The sequence below is a fragment of the Poeciliopsis prolifica genome, unplaced genomic scaffold, assembly GCF_027474105.1.
Source record: "Poeciliopsis prolifica strain line A6 unplaced genomic scaffold, Auburn_PproV2 SCAFFOLD047, whole genome shotgun sequence".
Taxonomy (NCBI): domain Eukaryota; kingdom Metazoa; phylum Chordata; class Actinopteri; order Cyprinodontiformes; family Poeciliidae; genus Poeciliopsis; species Poeciliopsis prolifica.
The window spans coordinates 3,257,209-3,274,947 of NW_026562422.1; the positions used below are offsets into that span (position 1 = coordinate 3,257,209).

A 17,739-nucleotide genomic window follows, 5' to 3' on the forward strand; every position below is an offset into this window, starting at 1 on the left:
CGGTGCGCATTTGCGAACAGACGCCCTCTGGGAGCGCACAGACTTTGCGGCACTGTTGAGTTTTCTAGCAGCATCTTCAGAGGGTCAGATTGTGCAGGCAGCCCTTCTCCTCCTCTTCCTCCCCGCCCCACCTCCTCCACCACCTTCCTTCGGTCATGATGCGACTTTGAGCAGCGAGAGGAAGTTAAGAGCAGAACGATCCAGCTCTGTTCTTCCTGCCTAGAGATGATGTTCTCTTCCGCCGGGAAGCGCTGCTTCACGATCGAGTCTCTGGTCGCCAAGGAGAGCCCCCTGCCAGCCGAGGACCCCATCCGGCCGACGGCACTGAGTTACTCCAACCCGACCACAGATGCCTTAATGAGCGGCTACCAGGCTCCGGCGGCCAGGCCTCTCTACCAGAGCCCGGAGCTGGTGTTCCCCGAGGCGGTGAACCACCCGTCCCTCACCGTGGCCCCGCACCAGCTCGGAGGCTCCCACCTGCAGCACCCGCACTTCTTCGGCACGCAACACCGGGACCCGCTCAACTTCTACCCGTGGGTGTTGCGGAACAGATTTTTTGGACACAGATTTCAAGGTACGGAAAGGAAGAGGAGACGGAGAGACAGAGAGAGAGAGACCGCGCTGAGGTGACAGATGTTGGGGCGACCTGTCCGATCAGCGGTGGTCCGCCGGACGTTTGTTGCGTAAATGTGTCGATTTGAGGGTGATTTTTTTTCTCTAAGTAGCTTCTTAAGATTTATTTTTATTTTATTTTTTAAAAAGGTAAGAGATTCTTGTTTGCAAAGTGAAACAGCAGAGACTGGGAACAGAGGAGCAATTTATTTCACTCTTATTCTTAAAAATCACAACAGAAGAGAAAAAACAAGCTCTGGTTGTAGTGTTCAAATAATAATAATAATAATAAATATTATTAATAATAAACAATAAATATTTACCACTCAGATATAGGCGAAGTATTCATAGTAATTATTAATTGCGTCTGTTATTAACATATTTTTTTTTTTTTTTACATTTTACTCATTTGACTAATTTCTTGAAGAATTTCACAATGGTTTTCTATTTTGCAATTTCTTTGAATTTGGTTCAGAAAGAAAAAAAAAACAAAACAATCAAATTTATTAAAAATAAAAAGTTTTTAATGTGATACTTATTCTTAGTAGGTTAAAGCAAAAGAAAAAAAAACTAACTGGAAATATTACAACGCTCTGATAAACGGGTGCATGTAAAAAGAATGAAATAGACACATTTAAAAGGAAGTGCGTAATGTTTAGTACATTTATGCGGTTCATTTTCTATTAAATGTGATTCTTTTTACATCAAATCTTTAATTTTTTTGTCCTCTAAAACGACAAAAAAAATAATAAATAAAAATAACTATTACAATTTACTTGCGTCACACTTGGAACGTGACAATTAACTCTGTCACAGTCGACCGCATGTTCCCAGTATCACTGCGCGGTTCAGGGGTTTTTTGCTCCGAAATTAGAATCCAAATGCTGGAGTTAAATAGTGTAAAATGGGGCTGACAGGGAGAGGAAAACACTGAGAGTAAAATGTGATGTGAAATAAAACACAACTCGCCATCACTTCAAAACAAACGAAGTTGCTCCAAGCGCACAAAGGTTATTTATTGTGTTTTGTACGCCGCTGTCCAGTGGCTCCGCCTGTTACTCTCCAGCTTTAACGGAGACCCTGAACGCAACACCCGGTTTGCTCAACTGGGTCAAATTCTGAGTAAATATCATATTTTCTCACTTCAAGTTCAGGCTGAAGACACGTTCCTCTCTTCCCTGTTCACTAGCGACACTTTGCTCGAAACAGGAGAGTGAAATGCCGAATAAAACTGGAGCAGCTCTGACTTTTTTAAAACCAAAATCCTCCAGTGACGAGAAAAAAATACTAGTTCACATAGCTGATGGTCCGCCAACAAGCCAGAAAAGATGCTTTAAGTATTTCTCCCGTCTCCAAATAGATAAGTGTTGGATTAATGGTCCAGAATGTCACGGTGTTTTTTATCAAATATTATATGTAAAATAAAACGCGCTACACACAAGTAACATTTGTCACAGAAGTTACATTTTTATTTAATTTTATATATTTTTGATCAGGCTTATTCTGATGCCACAAAAAAAAAAAAAAAAAAAAAAAAAAAAAACCGCGGTTTTTACTCTGTTGTTTTACCACAAAATATGCGTCATATGTGAACTAAAGTGACTCAATGGCGACTAAATAATAAGAATTAAAAAGGCTTATTAACCGATAGAGAGAGAGAGAAAGAGAACACGGGGAATATTTAGCGAGAGTTTTGACTTTGCATCCAGGGAACGAGGTGTCCCAGGACGGCCTGCTCCTGCACGGGCCCTTCGCCCGGAAGCCCAAGCGCATCCGGACGGCCTTCTCCCCGTCGCAGCTGCTGCGCCTGGAGAGAGCCTTCGAGAAGAACCACTACGTGGTGGGAGCCGAGAGGAAGCAGCTGGCCAACAGCCTGAGCCTGAGCGAGACCCAAGTAAGTGGAGTTCACACTCAGGACTCGCCTGTCCTGCTTTTAATTATTATTATTAATTAAACTTAATGAGTCTCAGATGTTTTTTTTACAACATTCAACACTTATTTAGTTTATGAAAGAGCCTCCATTAAATAAATTTATGTTATTAAGAGCTCATTTTATGGCTGAAATGAGTGTTAAAACCATAATTACTTCCAATAATAATAATAGTTATTATTATTATTATCATAAAGGACATAAATAACAAGGGGCCATTTACACAAAGGGAACATTTCTGTAAAAATGTAGAAGAGATGCTCACACACAATAAACATTTAAATTTTTTTTACTTCATATATCACACCTGCCAATTAAGAAATGTATATGTTTTTTAGTCATCCTGGGCAACACAGCCATCTTGCATGATCTAAAAGCAAAAATTGTGCCGTTAAACATTTCAACATGTGTTGAGCAGCTGGAATGTTGTGCATTCAGTTAATATGAGAAGCAGAAATGTAATCTGAACTCCAGGTGAATCTTCCTGAAAGCCAGCTAAATCGGTGCAGACCATGCACATTCGCTACAAGCAGATTTGGCTCAAGTTTTGAAATGCGTTTCACATCTCGGTTGGAAAATGTCAGGCAAAATTCACCATTTTCAGCAGCAGGTCAAATTTTGGATTTCACCTGCTGAAACTCAACATGTGTGAATGTGGCTCCTCTTTAGGAAGATATCTTAAAAACATGTAGAAAAATGCAATATTCAAGCAACAAAACCCAGAGCAAATGACAACTTCTACCTTAAATACAAGTATTTCAAAACAAAAATTAGAATAGTAAATGGCACAGAAAAATCCTGCAAAAACAAATAAAAGCATTTATTTTTCAAACCTATGGTTTTGGATAGATGGATAAACCTAAACTAGAATGAAAAATGTTTAAATTTAATACACCCTCATACTTTGCTGATGTTAATTATGACAGATGTTGATGTATCCAGTTAGACTTGAAAGGTTTAGGCTGAGTTTTCCAGAATTTTTATTCAATTAAAGAATAGAAAAACCATCAGTGACAACGGTGCAAATAAAAAGACAACTTTCAAAAATCAAAATATGAAAACAAATGACAATAAAAACAAAGAGTGCAGATCAAAAGAAAAAGAAATGAAAAGATGATCTGAAAAGGTAAAACAAAAAAACACTCAATAAAAAATGAATAATGAACAAGAAGAGTGAAAATAGAAACAAAAACATTAAAGATAAAAAAAATTGTTTAGAAGAAAGATAAGCTCTCAAATCCTAATGTAAAAGTCAGCGAATGCATAAAAAACAAGGTGAAAATAATGATAGAAATTCAAATCAAAAGCAAAGTGAAAAATAACAAAAAACCAAAATTAAACATAAGAACAAAAATGAAAATAATCAAATTTAGACTTGAATTAAAACATAGTAAAAGTATGACAGAGGCAAATTCCTGACAAAAATTTGTTCGATCATAAAAATAATCAAAAATCAAAATAATCAAAAATTAAACCCCAGATTCCAGAATCTATGCTGTGTGCCATCATGATCCCGTCGCACCTCATGAACCCTACACACATGCGTCTGAAAACTTTATTTAATACGATCTTAAGGAGGAAAACTGAGAGCGAAGCAGTAAAGAAAAAGGTCTGCAGCACTGACCTAAAAGAGAAAAGTTCATACAGAAAATAAAACTGATTAAAAAAGCCAGATTGGTGTCCAGCTTGGTGAATTTGCTAAACAGAGAAGTCAGAGTCATTGTTTCTTTGAAGCTTACCATATCAATCCAATTTATCAATCAAAAGAGCTACGAAGCTCCAAAGCAAATAAAGATTTACGTTGATTCCCCGTTTCGTCTCTTTAGGTGAAGGTTTGGTTCCAGAACCGACGAACGAAGTACAAGCGCCAGAAGCTGGAGGAGGAGGGTCCGGACAGCCAGCAGAAGAAGAAGGGGAACCACCACATCAACAGGTGGCGCATTGCCACCAAGCAGGCCAGCTCCGAGGACATCGACGTGACCTCAGAGGACTGAACCCCCACACGAGCCTGAGCGTCAGAGGACCAACACTATTTATTATGTAAGATTATTAAAAGCGTTGTCAAGACTCATTAGAGGAAGACTCAAGGATTCCATGTGCGATCGCTCCACGTCTTCATCGAGGAGTTTGGACATCCCGCGCTGCCGTGACGACAGCGGAGCATCATTTCACGACGGCCGAAGAGAAAAGTCGTACCCTGCGGCACCACGGTGCTCGGTTTTTCTTAGTCTTTTTCTTTTTTGTACATAGGCCAGCAATGAAGGTTAACAAAAACTAATTGTTTGATCACTTCCACCTCACTCCACTCACTTTCACCTGTGCACCGTATTAAGTCGAACTCATCCTCGAAAGGAAGCTGCAGTCAAGTCAGCGAACATGTTGGTGAAACGGAACGAAACGGAGAACCTCTCGGACTCCCCACCACTTTTATTTATAGAGACAGTCTTCGTTGTCCTGCTAATGAAGGTTTCTGACCAGCGGGAGGCGACCTGTGAACCCGGGAAGGAAGTTTGAGTCGCATTCGCGAAATTGCCGTCTTTCGCCACCGTGGAACCGTCGCAGTGGACAACTCACAAGACAACACACCCCATCCGTTGCGGGTTTTACGAAGCGCCGCATGCAGAGCGAGACGTGTGCGGAACGCGTTTCTAGAGCACAAAGTGTATTTACAGACAAACGGCTTTGGAAATAAAAACTTTGTGACGTGTTCCTGTTGCATGGGAGTTTGCTGCAAGTTGTTTTAATTGAGAGGCAGCGGTTTTGGTCCCGGCAGCTGCAGAGTCCAGTCGAGCTGGTGGATGTGCAGATTGCTGTGAAACATGCTACTGCAGGGGTTGATGGGAAGAAGAAGAAAAATAAAGAACCAAACATTCAAGGCTCAGTGGTGACTGAGCGACAAAATTATTCATTTTGTCACATTACAAAGTCAATTGACAAATTGACAAAATGGAGGGAAATTAATCCATGGATTGTTTCAAGTAAACAGATAGGAGTGCTAGCGTTTGTATTCAGACCCCTTTACTCTGACAACACTCGATGAAATCCATCTCACCTATTTAAGTCGCTAATTTCACCAGTAGTAACATCCCGTAATTGACCATGTGACCCATATGATGTGAAAAAAGTCTCTCCATTGCAGTTTTGTGAAAAATAAAACAATTTTGATACATGCGGCAATTCTTTTCAATCATAGAAATGAATTTTTTCAAAATTTCAAGCAATTTTATTCTCCAGATGCAATTGTTCAAATAGAACAATTAAATAGTCAACGGAAACAAAGCCAATGTTTCTGAAATTACAGCTAAACGGACATTTACTAAGCTTCAAAAGCTTTCAAACAGGCGGGAGCTGCTTTGGATATTTCTGCGATCTTTTTTAGCAACAGCTCAAAGCGATCGCCTGCCCGGAAGAAACATTGGCCTCATGACCCCAAGACCTCAGAGGAGAGCCGACGTCTGACCCAGGTGTCTTATTTTGTCAGCGAGAAAGAGGAGGGACAAAAGAGGCAGTAGGTAGAGGTAAAACACCCTGCTAAATGCCCCAGAAGGGGGTCACACACAGCTTGTTTTGAGTTTTCTCAAGATATCCTATACTCATTGCAGGTGCAGAAACGTGCTGAAAGGAGGCGCGGGGTTATCTAAACAAACATGTTCTGTGGCTCGCCCTGACAGCCGTGGCTCTACAACCTCCTCTTGCCAGGAAGGTTTTCTGGAACAGGTCGCCATCTGGTTTGGTAAAATACTGGCACAATTAAAGGGCCTCCTTGTTTTCTGGCTAAGGTAAGAATTAGGTTGAGCATCACCTGGGCCTCCCTAAACGCCGCGTCTCCTGTCAGCCGAGTCAGGAGGAAGGGGACCGAGCGGCGTTCCAGGGTGAGAAACGATAAACTCTCCAGAGAAGCAGAGAGGTGCAAAAAAAATAAGAAAGGATATGGGGTGCAGGGGGGCCTGCTGTTGCTGCCGAAACCGCAATTAGCTTAAACAAACAATAGTTTCGGATTTCTTATGATCTACACGAGATGTTTTAGGCTGCTGGGTTTGAAAACGCATCCCGACGCGACTCTGTGTTAAATCTCTGATGCGTTACCGGATGCATTTCTTTGACGTTGACTAGTTCAAAGGTGTTTCTGTTGATCACCGTCAATGCAACTGGGTCTTCTCTCATCCAACTGCTTGTCAGCGGCAACCCGCTGTGCACTGTTCCCAAGGCAACCGCTCAAACATGCCGATTACACAGATCACAACAAAAGACGGAGCGTTTATACAAGCCAAGGGACGACATAAACACGACGATACGGATCTATAAACCGGCTGAAAAAGTTACTCCAGCACTAATCACAGCTACTTGGACATCTGAGATAAGACGCTGATGAGTCTGCTGTAATATGTTGATCATGATCTCGTTTGACGTGATTTCATCTTGGCCTGATTTTGTGGTTAATAGACACGGATTTGCATATAAACTCAACAGAACTATGACTTGATTAACTGCATCCTTATAAAATAAAAATAAAAACATCTTTCAAGTTTGTTTTCTCATAAAGTGTTTTTGCTTTCTTGTTTCCCTCTCTGAAGTTTTATCACATAAATGTTAATAGAAGGCAAAGATCACCAGCTTAAACAGAGCTGTTTTAAAAATGAACAGAGAAAATGGCAACGTAAATCAAACTATTAGGGGAGAACATTTATCGTATCGTTTATCACGATAAATTTTGTACAATGATAAGAATTTAGATTCATTGTCTTTATTGTTGGGTTTCATGGCTTTACTGAAACCCACAATGTTTTATTTGACGCTTTTTGTTCAAGCATCAAGCAATGCCAATACATTTGAAAATACTGTTACTCATTTAATCATGAAATAAGGACGATGTCAATCTTGAAAGGCTACAAAGCCATTTCTAAAACTTTGGGATTCCACTTTTGCACCCTGAGGGACTACAGATGAAAACTAGCCTATATGACTAAGTCTGGCATGTTATATGTTGCACATTGTCCCTTTTGAAACACATGAACAACAAAGTAGTGAGTTAGTTACAGTTGGAGAAAACATGGAGCAATGGTGAACCTTCTCAGGAGTGGCCAGTCTACCAAGATTACTGCAAAAGCACACAGACAGGAATACTTTCTAAATCACAGCATATCAAGCTTGCCTTCCAACAAAATATCGCTCAATTCTAATTTCCTTCACAACTCTGTCTCGGATTTCTCCCATTGAGTTCAATTCCTTCAGTAGTATTTCAGAAAATTGGCCAATCAACCAACACAAGGAGAAGCTATGAGCGACCGTTGATTTTCTGCGCTGTTTTAGTATTGAAGCCAGCCTGCAGTTATGGCAATGGCAGCGAAGGACCAAGCCATTCAGTCCGTGTCGGCACATACCTCCAAATACTGAATTTACGTTACCGGTCATCTGGTTTGGCTCGGCACTTCTCTTCATTGTAGTGGAGGGTTGTTGTTTAAGAACAGGATTACGGCGTAGGATTTCCGGATTACACACGTCACGACCAAACGGTGGCGATTGCATCAAACTTTAAACTTCAACAGAGTCCACGCCTCCAGAAAATAATCGTTTCTCGATAGCTGAGGGGTCTGAGTACAAAATGAAGCGTAGAACAAGGAACAGGGTTCTACCAGGATACAGTCCATCCTACCAACCTCAGAACAATGCTGACTAATCAACAGTAAGCAAAAGACACACCAGCTACAGATGTTCAAGTCCAAACCTCTGGTAGCTGAAAATGACACAGATGTCCACTTTCTTATTTGCAAAAAAAAAAAACACCCAAAAAATACATTGTGATGATACTCGAGATTTTTGGGAAAACATTCTGTAGAAGGACGAGACAAAGTGGTAGCTTGATTATCTGGGGTTGCTTTGGCTTAAATCATTGCTTCTCAAACTGTGGTCCTCAGGCGCCCCCCAAGTGGTCCGCAAGGTACTGCATGATAAAAACCTTTTATTTGCAGTGACATTGAGCTGAAAGTGCAACTAGCTTGTGCAGCTAGCTTAGTGTTTAAAAACAATAATATAAAAGTGGCTCCCAGCTGGCTCACTCAGAAGAAAAGCTGAAGACACCGGTGGAAAGAAAACAACGCCAAGACGACTTATATGATCGGAAGAGTTGATGTCTGCAGGAATAGTTTTCGGTTTCCGAGGGTGAATTGCAGAACTTTTGTTTGGATTACAGCAAAATGTCATGCAGAGATACACTTTCCAAAAAGTAGTTCTTTAAATAAGTGCGTTAAGAGCCCAGTATTTTCATTTCAAGTTGTTTTTATTAAGATGTTGTTTTATTGGGCAATATCAAGTGAGGCGATAGCAGCAAGTCTATATCTGAATCAAAAGAAAAAAAAGCCCAACAACTTAGATTAGTTATCTTGAAATGCTCCAACTAAAACCCCTCAGAAGCGCCTCACCTTACTTTGGCCCACACATTGCAAAAACACTTACCAAGTACTTTCTGTCTGGTTCCACCGACCTCTGATTGTCTGAAGGGGTTCTGCATTGGGACGTCAGAAATCAAATGTAAAACAAGAAGCTACATTTTTGGTCTCTATGGTCTGCTTTTAAATACGTGTAACTTCGTAGTCAATAATCTTGAATTCAGAAACAGCGATGCTCAATGTTGCCCACTAAGTTTCAGCGAACAGAGGCAAGGGGCCAGACATTCAGGTGTGTTGTTTATTGCGAGTATGTGGAATTGAAAAGTTACAAAATTGGACATTTTTCACCAGCCATTGGTTGTTGGCTGTAGCTGTAATCTCTTGTGCTCAGATTGAAAGGCAAACACGGAAAAAGAGAAAACCCAAAGACAAACATGAAGTTTTCATCCCTTCAGAAAATCCCTGAAACTTTCATTCTGAAAGCAGCAACACAACTTTTACTGGAGGCAGAGAAAAAAAACAAAAACGGAATAAAGTTTTGTGCTAAGCTGTTAAGACATTTCTACATTCACTTTGTGCAAGAAGTTTTTTTTTTTTTTTTTTTTTTGTAAAAACCTGAAAAAATTCCAAACTATTTTGAAAGTCGACTTATCAGCATTGAGTTTTCTTCTATATGTTTTGAATTGCTGATTTCTATTTTTTTTTTTTTCAGCTGTTAACTTTCCCGTTTTGAACTGATCACACAGCGGCCAGAATTGGCGCGGCCCGCTCTTCCTTTAAGGCTCGAGCGGTGCGTCGCTTTTTGGCATCGACTCGTTGGTGAGCCTCCGTGTTGTCACGTCGCTAATACTTCGAAGGCGTTGTGGATGCACACTTAGCTGTCGCTGTCGACTGCGACCGCCATCTCCACGTTGATGTGCGTTGACGTGCGTTGTCTGGATCAGCTGCTGTTTCGCGAGAATGCGAGCTACCTCCTCCACGTCGGCAGAGTCGGAGGGGGGGGTCGACCCGCCGGTCGAGAGGGAACGCTCACAGCCATTTGTTGTACGTCAAAATCTGACAATCTGTCGCCGCCGCGATCTCTGGCTCGAGCTGATTGGGGCTGATCTATGGGAGTCAAAGAACAGGAAAAAAAAAAAAAAAAGAGGTCAGTCGCACGGGTGGAGATGTTTCGCACGAGCAATAAGATGACGAGTTTATGTCAGATACGTACACGAATCTACGCTTTGTAGACGTAGCTTGTGAGCTTTGCAACAGTTTTCTTTTTTTTTTTTTTAAACGCAAGCAAATATTCTTTAAGGCTTTTAAATGTTATCCATTTGCAGCTAATGTGCAAAAGGAGCCAATTTGGCAGATTAAAGTCTAATTTGAGGTTTACGTCTCCTAATATTTGAACCAGAGACAGATGGCTGTCGGAGTTGGAGGCAGAATCCTTAATCAGACATCTTGCTAGGTGTGAAGTGGGGAAGTGGGACAAATTGAGTAGGCGGGGGTTCCCGGAGAGCAGGGCATTCTTGTTGCTTATTGGGGGGGATCGTTTTTTTTTTCTGCTTCTTTTTCATCTGCCATTCCTGCGAAAGTGCAAAAAAAAGGGAGAGAAAAACAGGCTTTTCACAGGACCGTTGGCGGCACATATGTCTGAAGTTTTCTTTCTTTTTTTTTTTTGCCATATGGCTGTCTGAGCTATTTCCAGCAGGTAATTAAATCCTAAACATTTTAAAGCCAGAGCTGGCTGGCTTGTGTCAGCAAGTCATTTGGCAAGAGAGACAACACAAAGATGAAGCAAAACCGAGCGAAAAACATTTTTGGGTTGTTTTTTTTTTTTTTTTTTTTTTTTTTGCCGTTGTCGATTAATGAGCAGGATGCCGGCGTTCTGAGCCAACAGGGGGCTAAAGTTAGATCTCAGCCCGCTCGGCCTGGATGGCACCGGTGGCAGTGAACAACGGGACAACACGGGGTTGAGTCTCGGAGCGCTACGCCTCATTGGAGAAACACAGAGGAAGTCGGGTAAAGGCTTCAGTCGGAAACTGACCCCCAGTCATCAGCAAATAGTCGATAAAAGTACAATTGAAAAACTATGTAATAATAATAATAATAATATAAAAGAAATCCCTCTCAGTCACCGAGTATCTGAGAAAACGTCCTCTTGGTTTTGATCCTTTATTTCAATGCTACCGGTTTCCACAGAACGCCTCTTGGTTGGGAAACTCCTGAACATTTGATATGTCTGTTATGCGGGTGCGACCTTTTGCCGCCCGCGTGTGTAAGAGCTCTCCTAACGACAGAAACAAACAGCTCCTCAGCAGGTTCAGCTACACACTCTGGAAACTACATGTTACGTTTGGAAAGTGCAGCCAGGAGGAGTTCAGGTACATGTTAAAGCACTTAAAAGTTACAAATGTAAAAATTCACAAGTTATTGCTCACGTTCCATATTTCTGTTACACAAGCAAGGATTTATGTAGTTGTATTTTGATTGGCGTTTTATGTGTCCTCGATGCAAAAGCACAAAATCCCGACAAGTCATTTTGGTGGAGTTTCTAGAGCTAATATCTTAGTGTTCTTGACATAAGACAAAGCTAACAAGACATAGGAGCTTGTTTTAAATCCATAATTTCTCAATATTTATGTAAAAATTCTAGTTTCAAAGTTTTTCATTTGTAACATGGAAACATGACTTGTTATACGTGACTTAATCTGTCAGTGGAGCTCGTACTTTTATGTCAATATTAATGAATTATTTACTTTAAAACAAGCTCCTGCACATTGCTGAAAAGTTTCTTGGAAGTTAGTTTTGTCTTACTTCAAGTGTACTAAGATATTAGCATGAGAAACGAGACATAAAAAAAGTGTGTGAAAGGAACCCTGTACTGAAGAAAAAAATCACTATTACTAGGCCGTTTTATAGGTTGCGACAGGACTGAAAAAAATGAATAAAAGTTGCGGTAGAGTGGAGCAGCGTAGCGGTGAGGTACCTGAGACATCTGTGGGAAGAGGCTGATGGCGAGCGGCAGAGCGAGACCGAAGGCAGCCAGACACACCAGGCTGTGGACGGGCAGGACGAGATGCCGCCGCCGCTGCAGCAGAGGGAGCCTGGAGAAGAGGACAACGTCACGACCCTTTCATTTTTAGCAAATTTTGCATTTGGACAAGGCTCCTCTGTCGGGTGTACAAAGACATAGATTTATAAAAGAAGAACCGGAAGGCACGTTTTAGGTATATGTTTCATTAAGGTGATAGTTCAGTATGAAACTGTTTTTTATTTCATTTGTCTAATGTAATACCGTCATGTCAAATATGGTGTTTTCATTAGCTGTGAGTGGAAATTTGTCCTAATTAAAGTTAAGCCTGAGCGACAGACCAAAAGTTAACTGACACTAAAATGCATGATGATGACCGGCGTCATTCCACCCATGTTGGCATTTTTAAAAACTTTTTAAATGAAAAGAAAAGTTGATTTTGTCTTTGTTTCTTGACTCCACCCCCATCCCGTCTGTACCAGGAAGTGAAAGAGACGGTGAGGCTGAGGAAACGGAAGAAATTTCAAATGCTGAAACGGGGCAGTAGAGCTGGAAGAGGAGGAGGAAAAGGAGGAGCAGCTTGTTGCCCACATCCCGAAAAAAGAAGTGATGTAATTATTATTTTATACTTCTAAACATGTTCCATTGTGCAACAACTGAAATGGGCAGTATTATATTTCCCAGACACATGGTGCCCTTTTACAGCATAATCAAATAACCATGTTGCCTTCAGTTATAAGAATGTTTTTTCTATCAAAAATGACTTAAAAATATTGACTGTAATTTAACACCTTGAAATTGGGCCTCTGTCTCTTTAAGAAGCTCCTGCTCTTTCTGAAACTCCACCTTCAGACAGTCGTTATGACATGGCTCCTCTATTAACCCTTTAAAAAGTCTTACCAGCATTTCACTGAGAAGTAACTCCTATGATGAGCTCAGGTAGATGCTCAGCTCCACCAGGTGTTTGCTAATATTGCTGCTGGCTAGTCTGAAGGAGCTGAGAGGGGGAGTCACAGAGGACGGGTGGAAACGGCAGCTGCAACGAGGACCTGTGTCCTGAATGCTGAGCTCAGCTGAATGGTTGCCACGGAGATTAAAGGGTTTCTCAAACATTCATGAAAGAATCAAAGGACGAATCCAGGTATGTTTTTGATGAGGGAATAATATTATACCATGATGTAAAGCTAACAAAATTGGTTAATGTCGTACCGCCCCTTTAACAACAAAACACACATTTATTCATGTATTTGCAGACACTGTAGCTTAAAAGTTATTTAAAGAAATAAGTAAAATGGAAAAACATAATTGCAAAAAAAAAAAACGGTTGTGGGGAATATAAATATCTGTTAAGTATTTATGGTGACATTTTTTATTTGGGCGGGGGATTAGTGTTATTCATTTATCGTTCAAGAGTTGAATTGTTCAATCTATCATGATATTGATTTTAGAACACATTGTCCAGCCCTGACCACCATCGATAAAGACTTAAAGACATCCACTTGTATTTAATTAATCCACATGATGTTTCATGTGGATTATGTCATTTTACAAATGAGGGGCCAGTTTATTGAACTAATATACAGACATTGAATTACTACACTTTATAAATAGTGGCTGGAAGAATGCATTATTTTCTACATTCGTCTCTGTTCCCCCTGCCTGCCTGCCACAGGATAATCTCCTGCTCAGTGTGTGGGACAGTGAACGCAGCAGGGGCTTGAGAAGGAGCCGCTCCTCTCTCCTCCACCAGTGACGCTCCCCTCCCCTCATGGCGAGGAAAGCTACTGCCTAATGAGGGAGCTCATTAACACATATGGCTGCCATGGTTTAATTAGGCTACATACACACACCAGCATAGATGCACATCTTGGAAGAGTGCATTACGAAGAGAAAAGTTGCTGCACATTATTAAACGCGAGCGGTAAGGTAAAGCAGGGTGTCCTTAATAAAGGACAAAAATAAAGATGACATTGATGAATTAATGTAATTCTGGCTGTATTTAAATGCTCTTATGCAACCCGTGCCCTGGGCATGCTCAGGTTGACGTTGGACAACCGGAGACGCAGGGAGTCCGACTGCTGGCCGCATGCGAGGATGCATTAACATTAACATGTTCTAATGGCTGCGTACATCATCCAACCCGATTTACCGTCACATAGGAGCCAAATCGGATCCAGTACATCTTAGCTTTAAATGAAAAAACAGTGGGATGCTAGACTGTACCATTTAAGATGAGGTAATCAATCTTTGTGGCAGATGGTTATTCAACATTTACAAATTATACCGTCCCTGAGTTCTTGACTTGGAAACCTGGAGCCTTATTTTGAACTTACCCACTAGCTTCTCAACTATCTTCCTGGTTCAGACCAATCAATATTTACCTGGAAAAGCTTTAGTTTTTCCATGAGGATTCACCACTTGTCCTACTTACTACGTCAACCGACTGTCACCCATGTGGCTGTCCGCCCTCACCCGCAAACACCTCCTCATGACATCTGATTCAGCCACCCCTGAGACGCACAACTTTACCCAAGAGTCCATGACGTTCCTGCATCTTTCATATGACACTTCAGACATAAAGCTGAAAAGACAAAACCCCACTCTAAGCTTCATCATTTCTTCATAAATCCCCACTCATGTATCTAATCCACCACCAAAGTGAGACCTCAAAAGATTGTTGTGATGATTGTCTAAAGCCACGAAGTCACCTATCCCCAATAACAGTAAGGCTTTGTCACCGGGGTGATGGTAGTAGGTGTCCCATAATCGGAGGGTTGCCTGTTGAAATCCCTGTTTACTTTATCTGTCATTGTGTCCTGAGGCCTGAGGAAGTGTCCAGCCTTCCTCAGGCCTGTGATCCACTGCACACTTTACTTGACCTTCTGACCACTATGTTTGATGGTAGGCAGAAGGTCCGATGGCACTGGTGTATGACAGTCTCACCTCTGTCAGACTGCCCCAGTGCAGTTGTGGCTACCATCCAGTAGCTTTCCACCATCAGCGAGTGAATGCATTCTTGAACATTGTGTGGCGCTTTGAGGTCCTCTGGACTCGATAGAGTGCTGTGCAAGCACTCTAGGGCTTTGACAATTGCGTTGGGTGGCTGATAGATAAAAAAGTGGCGGCCTGACTGCACTGACTTGTATATTATGTTCATACCTTTCGCATAAGCTACGAACACATCATCCAATGGCCAATTTCCCCCTGTAAAATTCTGGTCTCTTGCTGCAGAGTGTTTCCTATTTGAGGCACAGATCACCACTCATCCAAGTCATCATTACCACTATTCAGTTTTCTCAGTAAACCTTTTCTTAGACCTGTCTGATCCACTCATGTGTGCAGCAACAAACCGTCAAAGATCCTGGATAAAAAACATTGAAATTGAGAGGAACACTATTCCTCTCAATAGTGCACAAAATATTTGATGCTTTGTGCCCTCCCATAAGATATTAAATTATTTTCATGTAACTTTATTTCTTTATTTCTTAAAAATAAAGGGTCAGGGAGTTTGTTTCATTTGTGACAGAAACTCATATTTTCACACTGCTGTTAATATTTAATGGGCATTTGTTATGGAGCTTTTTTTATGTAATGCATCCAACCACTGGAAAGTATGAAGCCATTGAATAGTAACAAAAATATTGCTGCACCTTGTTGCTCAATCATATAATGCCATTTTTGCCTAAATTTGGGAACTTTCTTCTGAATAAACTTTGCTTAACATACTCAAGGCTGTGCATGAGAACAGATCCTGCTGTCAGTCCAGTGAATATGTTCTCAGCAGGGCAATCCATCACTGAGGGGCCACCTGGGGGTCCTGTCTCTGTCCTCTTGTTCTCGCTCCATTGAGAGCCAGTGAAGGCGAGCTGACATAAAGGAGAGTTGAGAACTACACACAAGGAAGGCACACTCTGTCTCACACTCCCCACCGACACTTTTACGCACCAACACCCCCCACATGCACACTCCTTCTGTCTTTCTCTACCTCTCCGTTCAGTTACTCAGGTGCCAGGAATCCCAAACACACCTCGAGAGCAGGCCGCGCCATCTGAACCGGCCCACTCGGAGCGGTTGGGACAAGTGCTGTCAGGGATTCCCAGAGATCTCTGCATTCCTCTCTTACTCTGCGGTACTCCGTTGATCCAAGGACGACCAACCGAAAGCGTCACGTCATAAAGACGTCATCACCATAGTCCTTAACAATCCCGCGTCTCACCGCAGAGGAAACATCTGACGGAAGAAGCTTATGAAAGGTATCCATAGTTTTACCAGTGCACTACCATTCGCTTCATTGGTTGCATGTGATTGTAGTTACCAAGAGGATGTGCCATACCTGCTCTGATAGGGTTTCGTTCAACTATTTATTCCTAGTATAAACAAATAGGAAGAACTAAATGCTCATCTTAAAGTTTGATGAGTTTGAACAAAGTTAAAACCAAAAGAAGGTAAAGGCAAAATACATTTTTTAGTCTTGCTCCACCAGGAAACGTCAAGATGTTGTTGTTGGTTAAGGTTAGCATTTGTTACTAAAGAATTTTTAAAATATATGTAACGTAGTCACCCCCACCAAAAAAAAAAAACATCACAAAAAACTAATTTCTACAACATGAAATTGTTATTTTGTAGGAATAAGAATGACATGTTTGCTAGCTCCGTCTCTGTGTGCCATTTTGATTCGTTTTTTTTGCCAAAACCTTGTTTTACAAACAAAAATACACAAAACATTCAAAAGAAGTGCAAAGTGGAAGACCATAGAACATTACCATATCTGGTAATGATCCTCAATCTAGTCATTGAGTATATTTCAATTTAATCTCAATCAATATAATCCAAACTAGGATTTTATAACAAATATGTTTTTTTTTAAACAAGCTAAAATTTATTTCAGATTATTTGGTGCATGTGAAGGCAAAATTATCCAAATTTAAATCCAATATTCAGTTTCCAGACAGATTAGACATTTTCAACAGGGTCAAAATTAGTGAAAGAGATTTTCTTACTTTTCCAGTAAGGCCATGACCAGCGGAGGAAGCACCATGATGGGCATAGGCATGACCACTCTGGTCAGGGCGGTCTCTAAAAGCGCCTGTCACAAAAAAAACAAACTCTTACAATGCATACAACAACAACACAGTGACATTTTTGTTTTACTCAACAACAGATGAGAAAATGTCTGAAGTATAAAAGCTGTTATAGAAATGGGGCAGCAAGGTGCTGCCAATGAAGCCTTTAATCGATGAAGCACAATTTTAAGCAGAAGTTCAGGCAGCTGGACTTTGAAAATGTTCAGGTGTGTGCGCGTGTGGTCACAATGTCAGAGTGAAAACATATCAGCTATAATTCAACAGAAACATTACTGGGCCGGTTGGGAACCAGTTCAGGGCCTTGATTTTATCTAAAAGCATTGAAACCAGATTTCTAGTTGTCCAGTGAATTCATACTTGCAACTTTGGGTTAAATATTAGACACAATTTAACTGCTGAAACAAAACAATTACTCCACATCCGGGCTGCTAAAAATGGTTTGACATCAATATTTAGTGAAATGGACTCAAAACCAGCTTCTGCACTTTGGTTCAGCTGTAGTATATAAAAAAAACCCGACAAAATAATAAAAATAAAAATTTGCATATTTGGCTAATATTTATTTAATAACCGTTTAGCATTTTTAACCTTTTAGGTTACATTGTTTTCAAATTGTAATCTAAAATGTCAAACGTCAGAACTAGAAAAGAGCATTTATTTATTTTTTTCCTTTTCATAACTGCATGTAGAGTCATTATAACAAATAAT

General features: G+C 40.9%; 2 protein-coding genes across 2 annotated transcripts in view; one reads left to right on the forward strand and one right to left on the reverse strand.

The window, feature by feature from the left end:
• On the forward strand, window positions 1-4,557 carry emx1 (empty spiracles homeobox 1). The gene is made up of 3 exons (XM_055057240.1): window positions 1-574; window positions 2,322-2,506; window positions 4,369-4,557. The coding sequence occupies exons 1-3, from the start codon at window positions 226-228 to the stop codon at window positions 4,534-4,536; spliced, it is 702 nt and encodes a 233-aa protein (XP_054913215.1). The 5' UTR covers window positions 1-225; the 3' UTR covers window positions 4,537-4,557.
• sfxn5a (sideroflexin 5a) overlaps window positions 4,543-17,739 on the reverse strand; it is a 24,551-nt gene continuing 11,354 nt past the window's right edge. The window contains exons 12-14 of the mRNA XM_055057239.1: window positions 16,948-17,033; window positions 11,903-12,020; window positions 4,543-10,035 (exon numbers count right to left, since the gene is read on the reverse strand). Coding sequence (XP_054913214.1) covers window positions 9,958-10,035; window positions 11,903-12,020; window positions 16,948-17,033 — 282 coding nt within the window. The 3' untranslated portion in view covers window positions 4,543-9,957. The remainder of the gene's footprint in view (window positions 10,036-11,902; window positions 12,021-16,947; window positions 17,034-17,739) is intronic.

What these genes read in the sequence shown, in the direction of transcription:
- emx1 (XM_055057240.1), top strand. Translation starts at nt 226, where the DNA reads ATGATGTTCTCTTCCGCCGGGAAGCGCTGCTTCACGATCGAGTCTCTG. An exon ending in TTTTGGACACAGATTTCAAG is followed by an intron (nt 575 to 2,321) that starts GTACGGAAAGGA and finishes CTTTGCATCCAG; the next exon opens with GGAACGAGGTGTCCCAGGAC. An exon ending in TGAGCCTGAGCGAGACCCAA is followed by an intron (nt 2,507 to 4,368) that starts GTAAGTGGAGTT and finishes TCGTCTCTTTAG; the next exon opens with GTGAAGGTTTGGTTCCAGAA.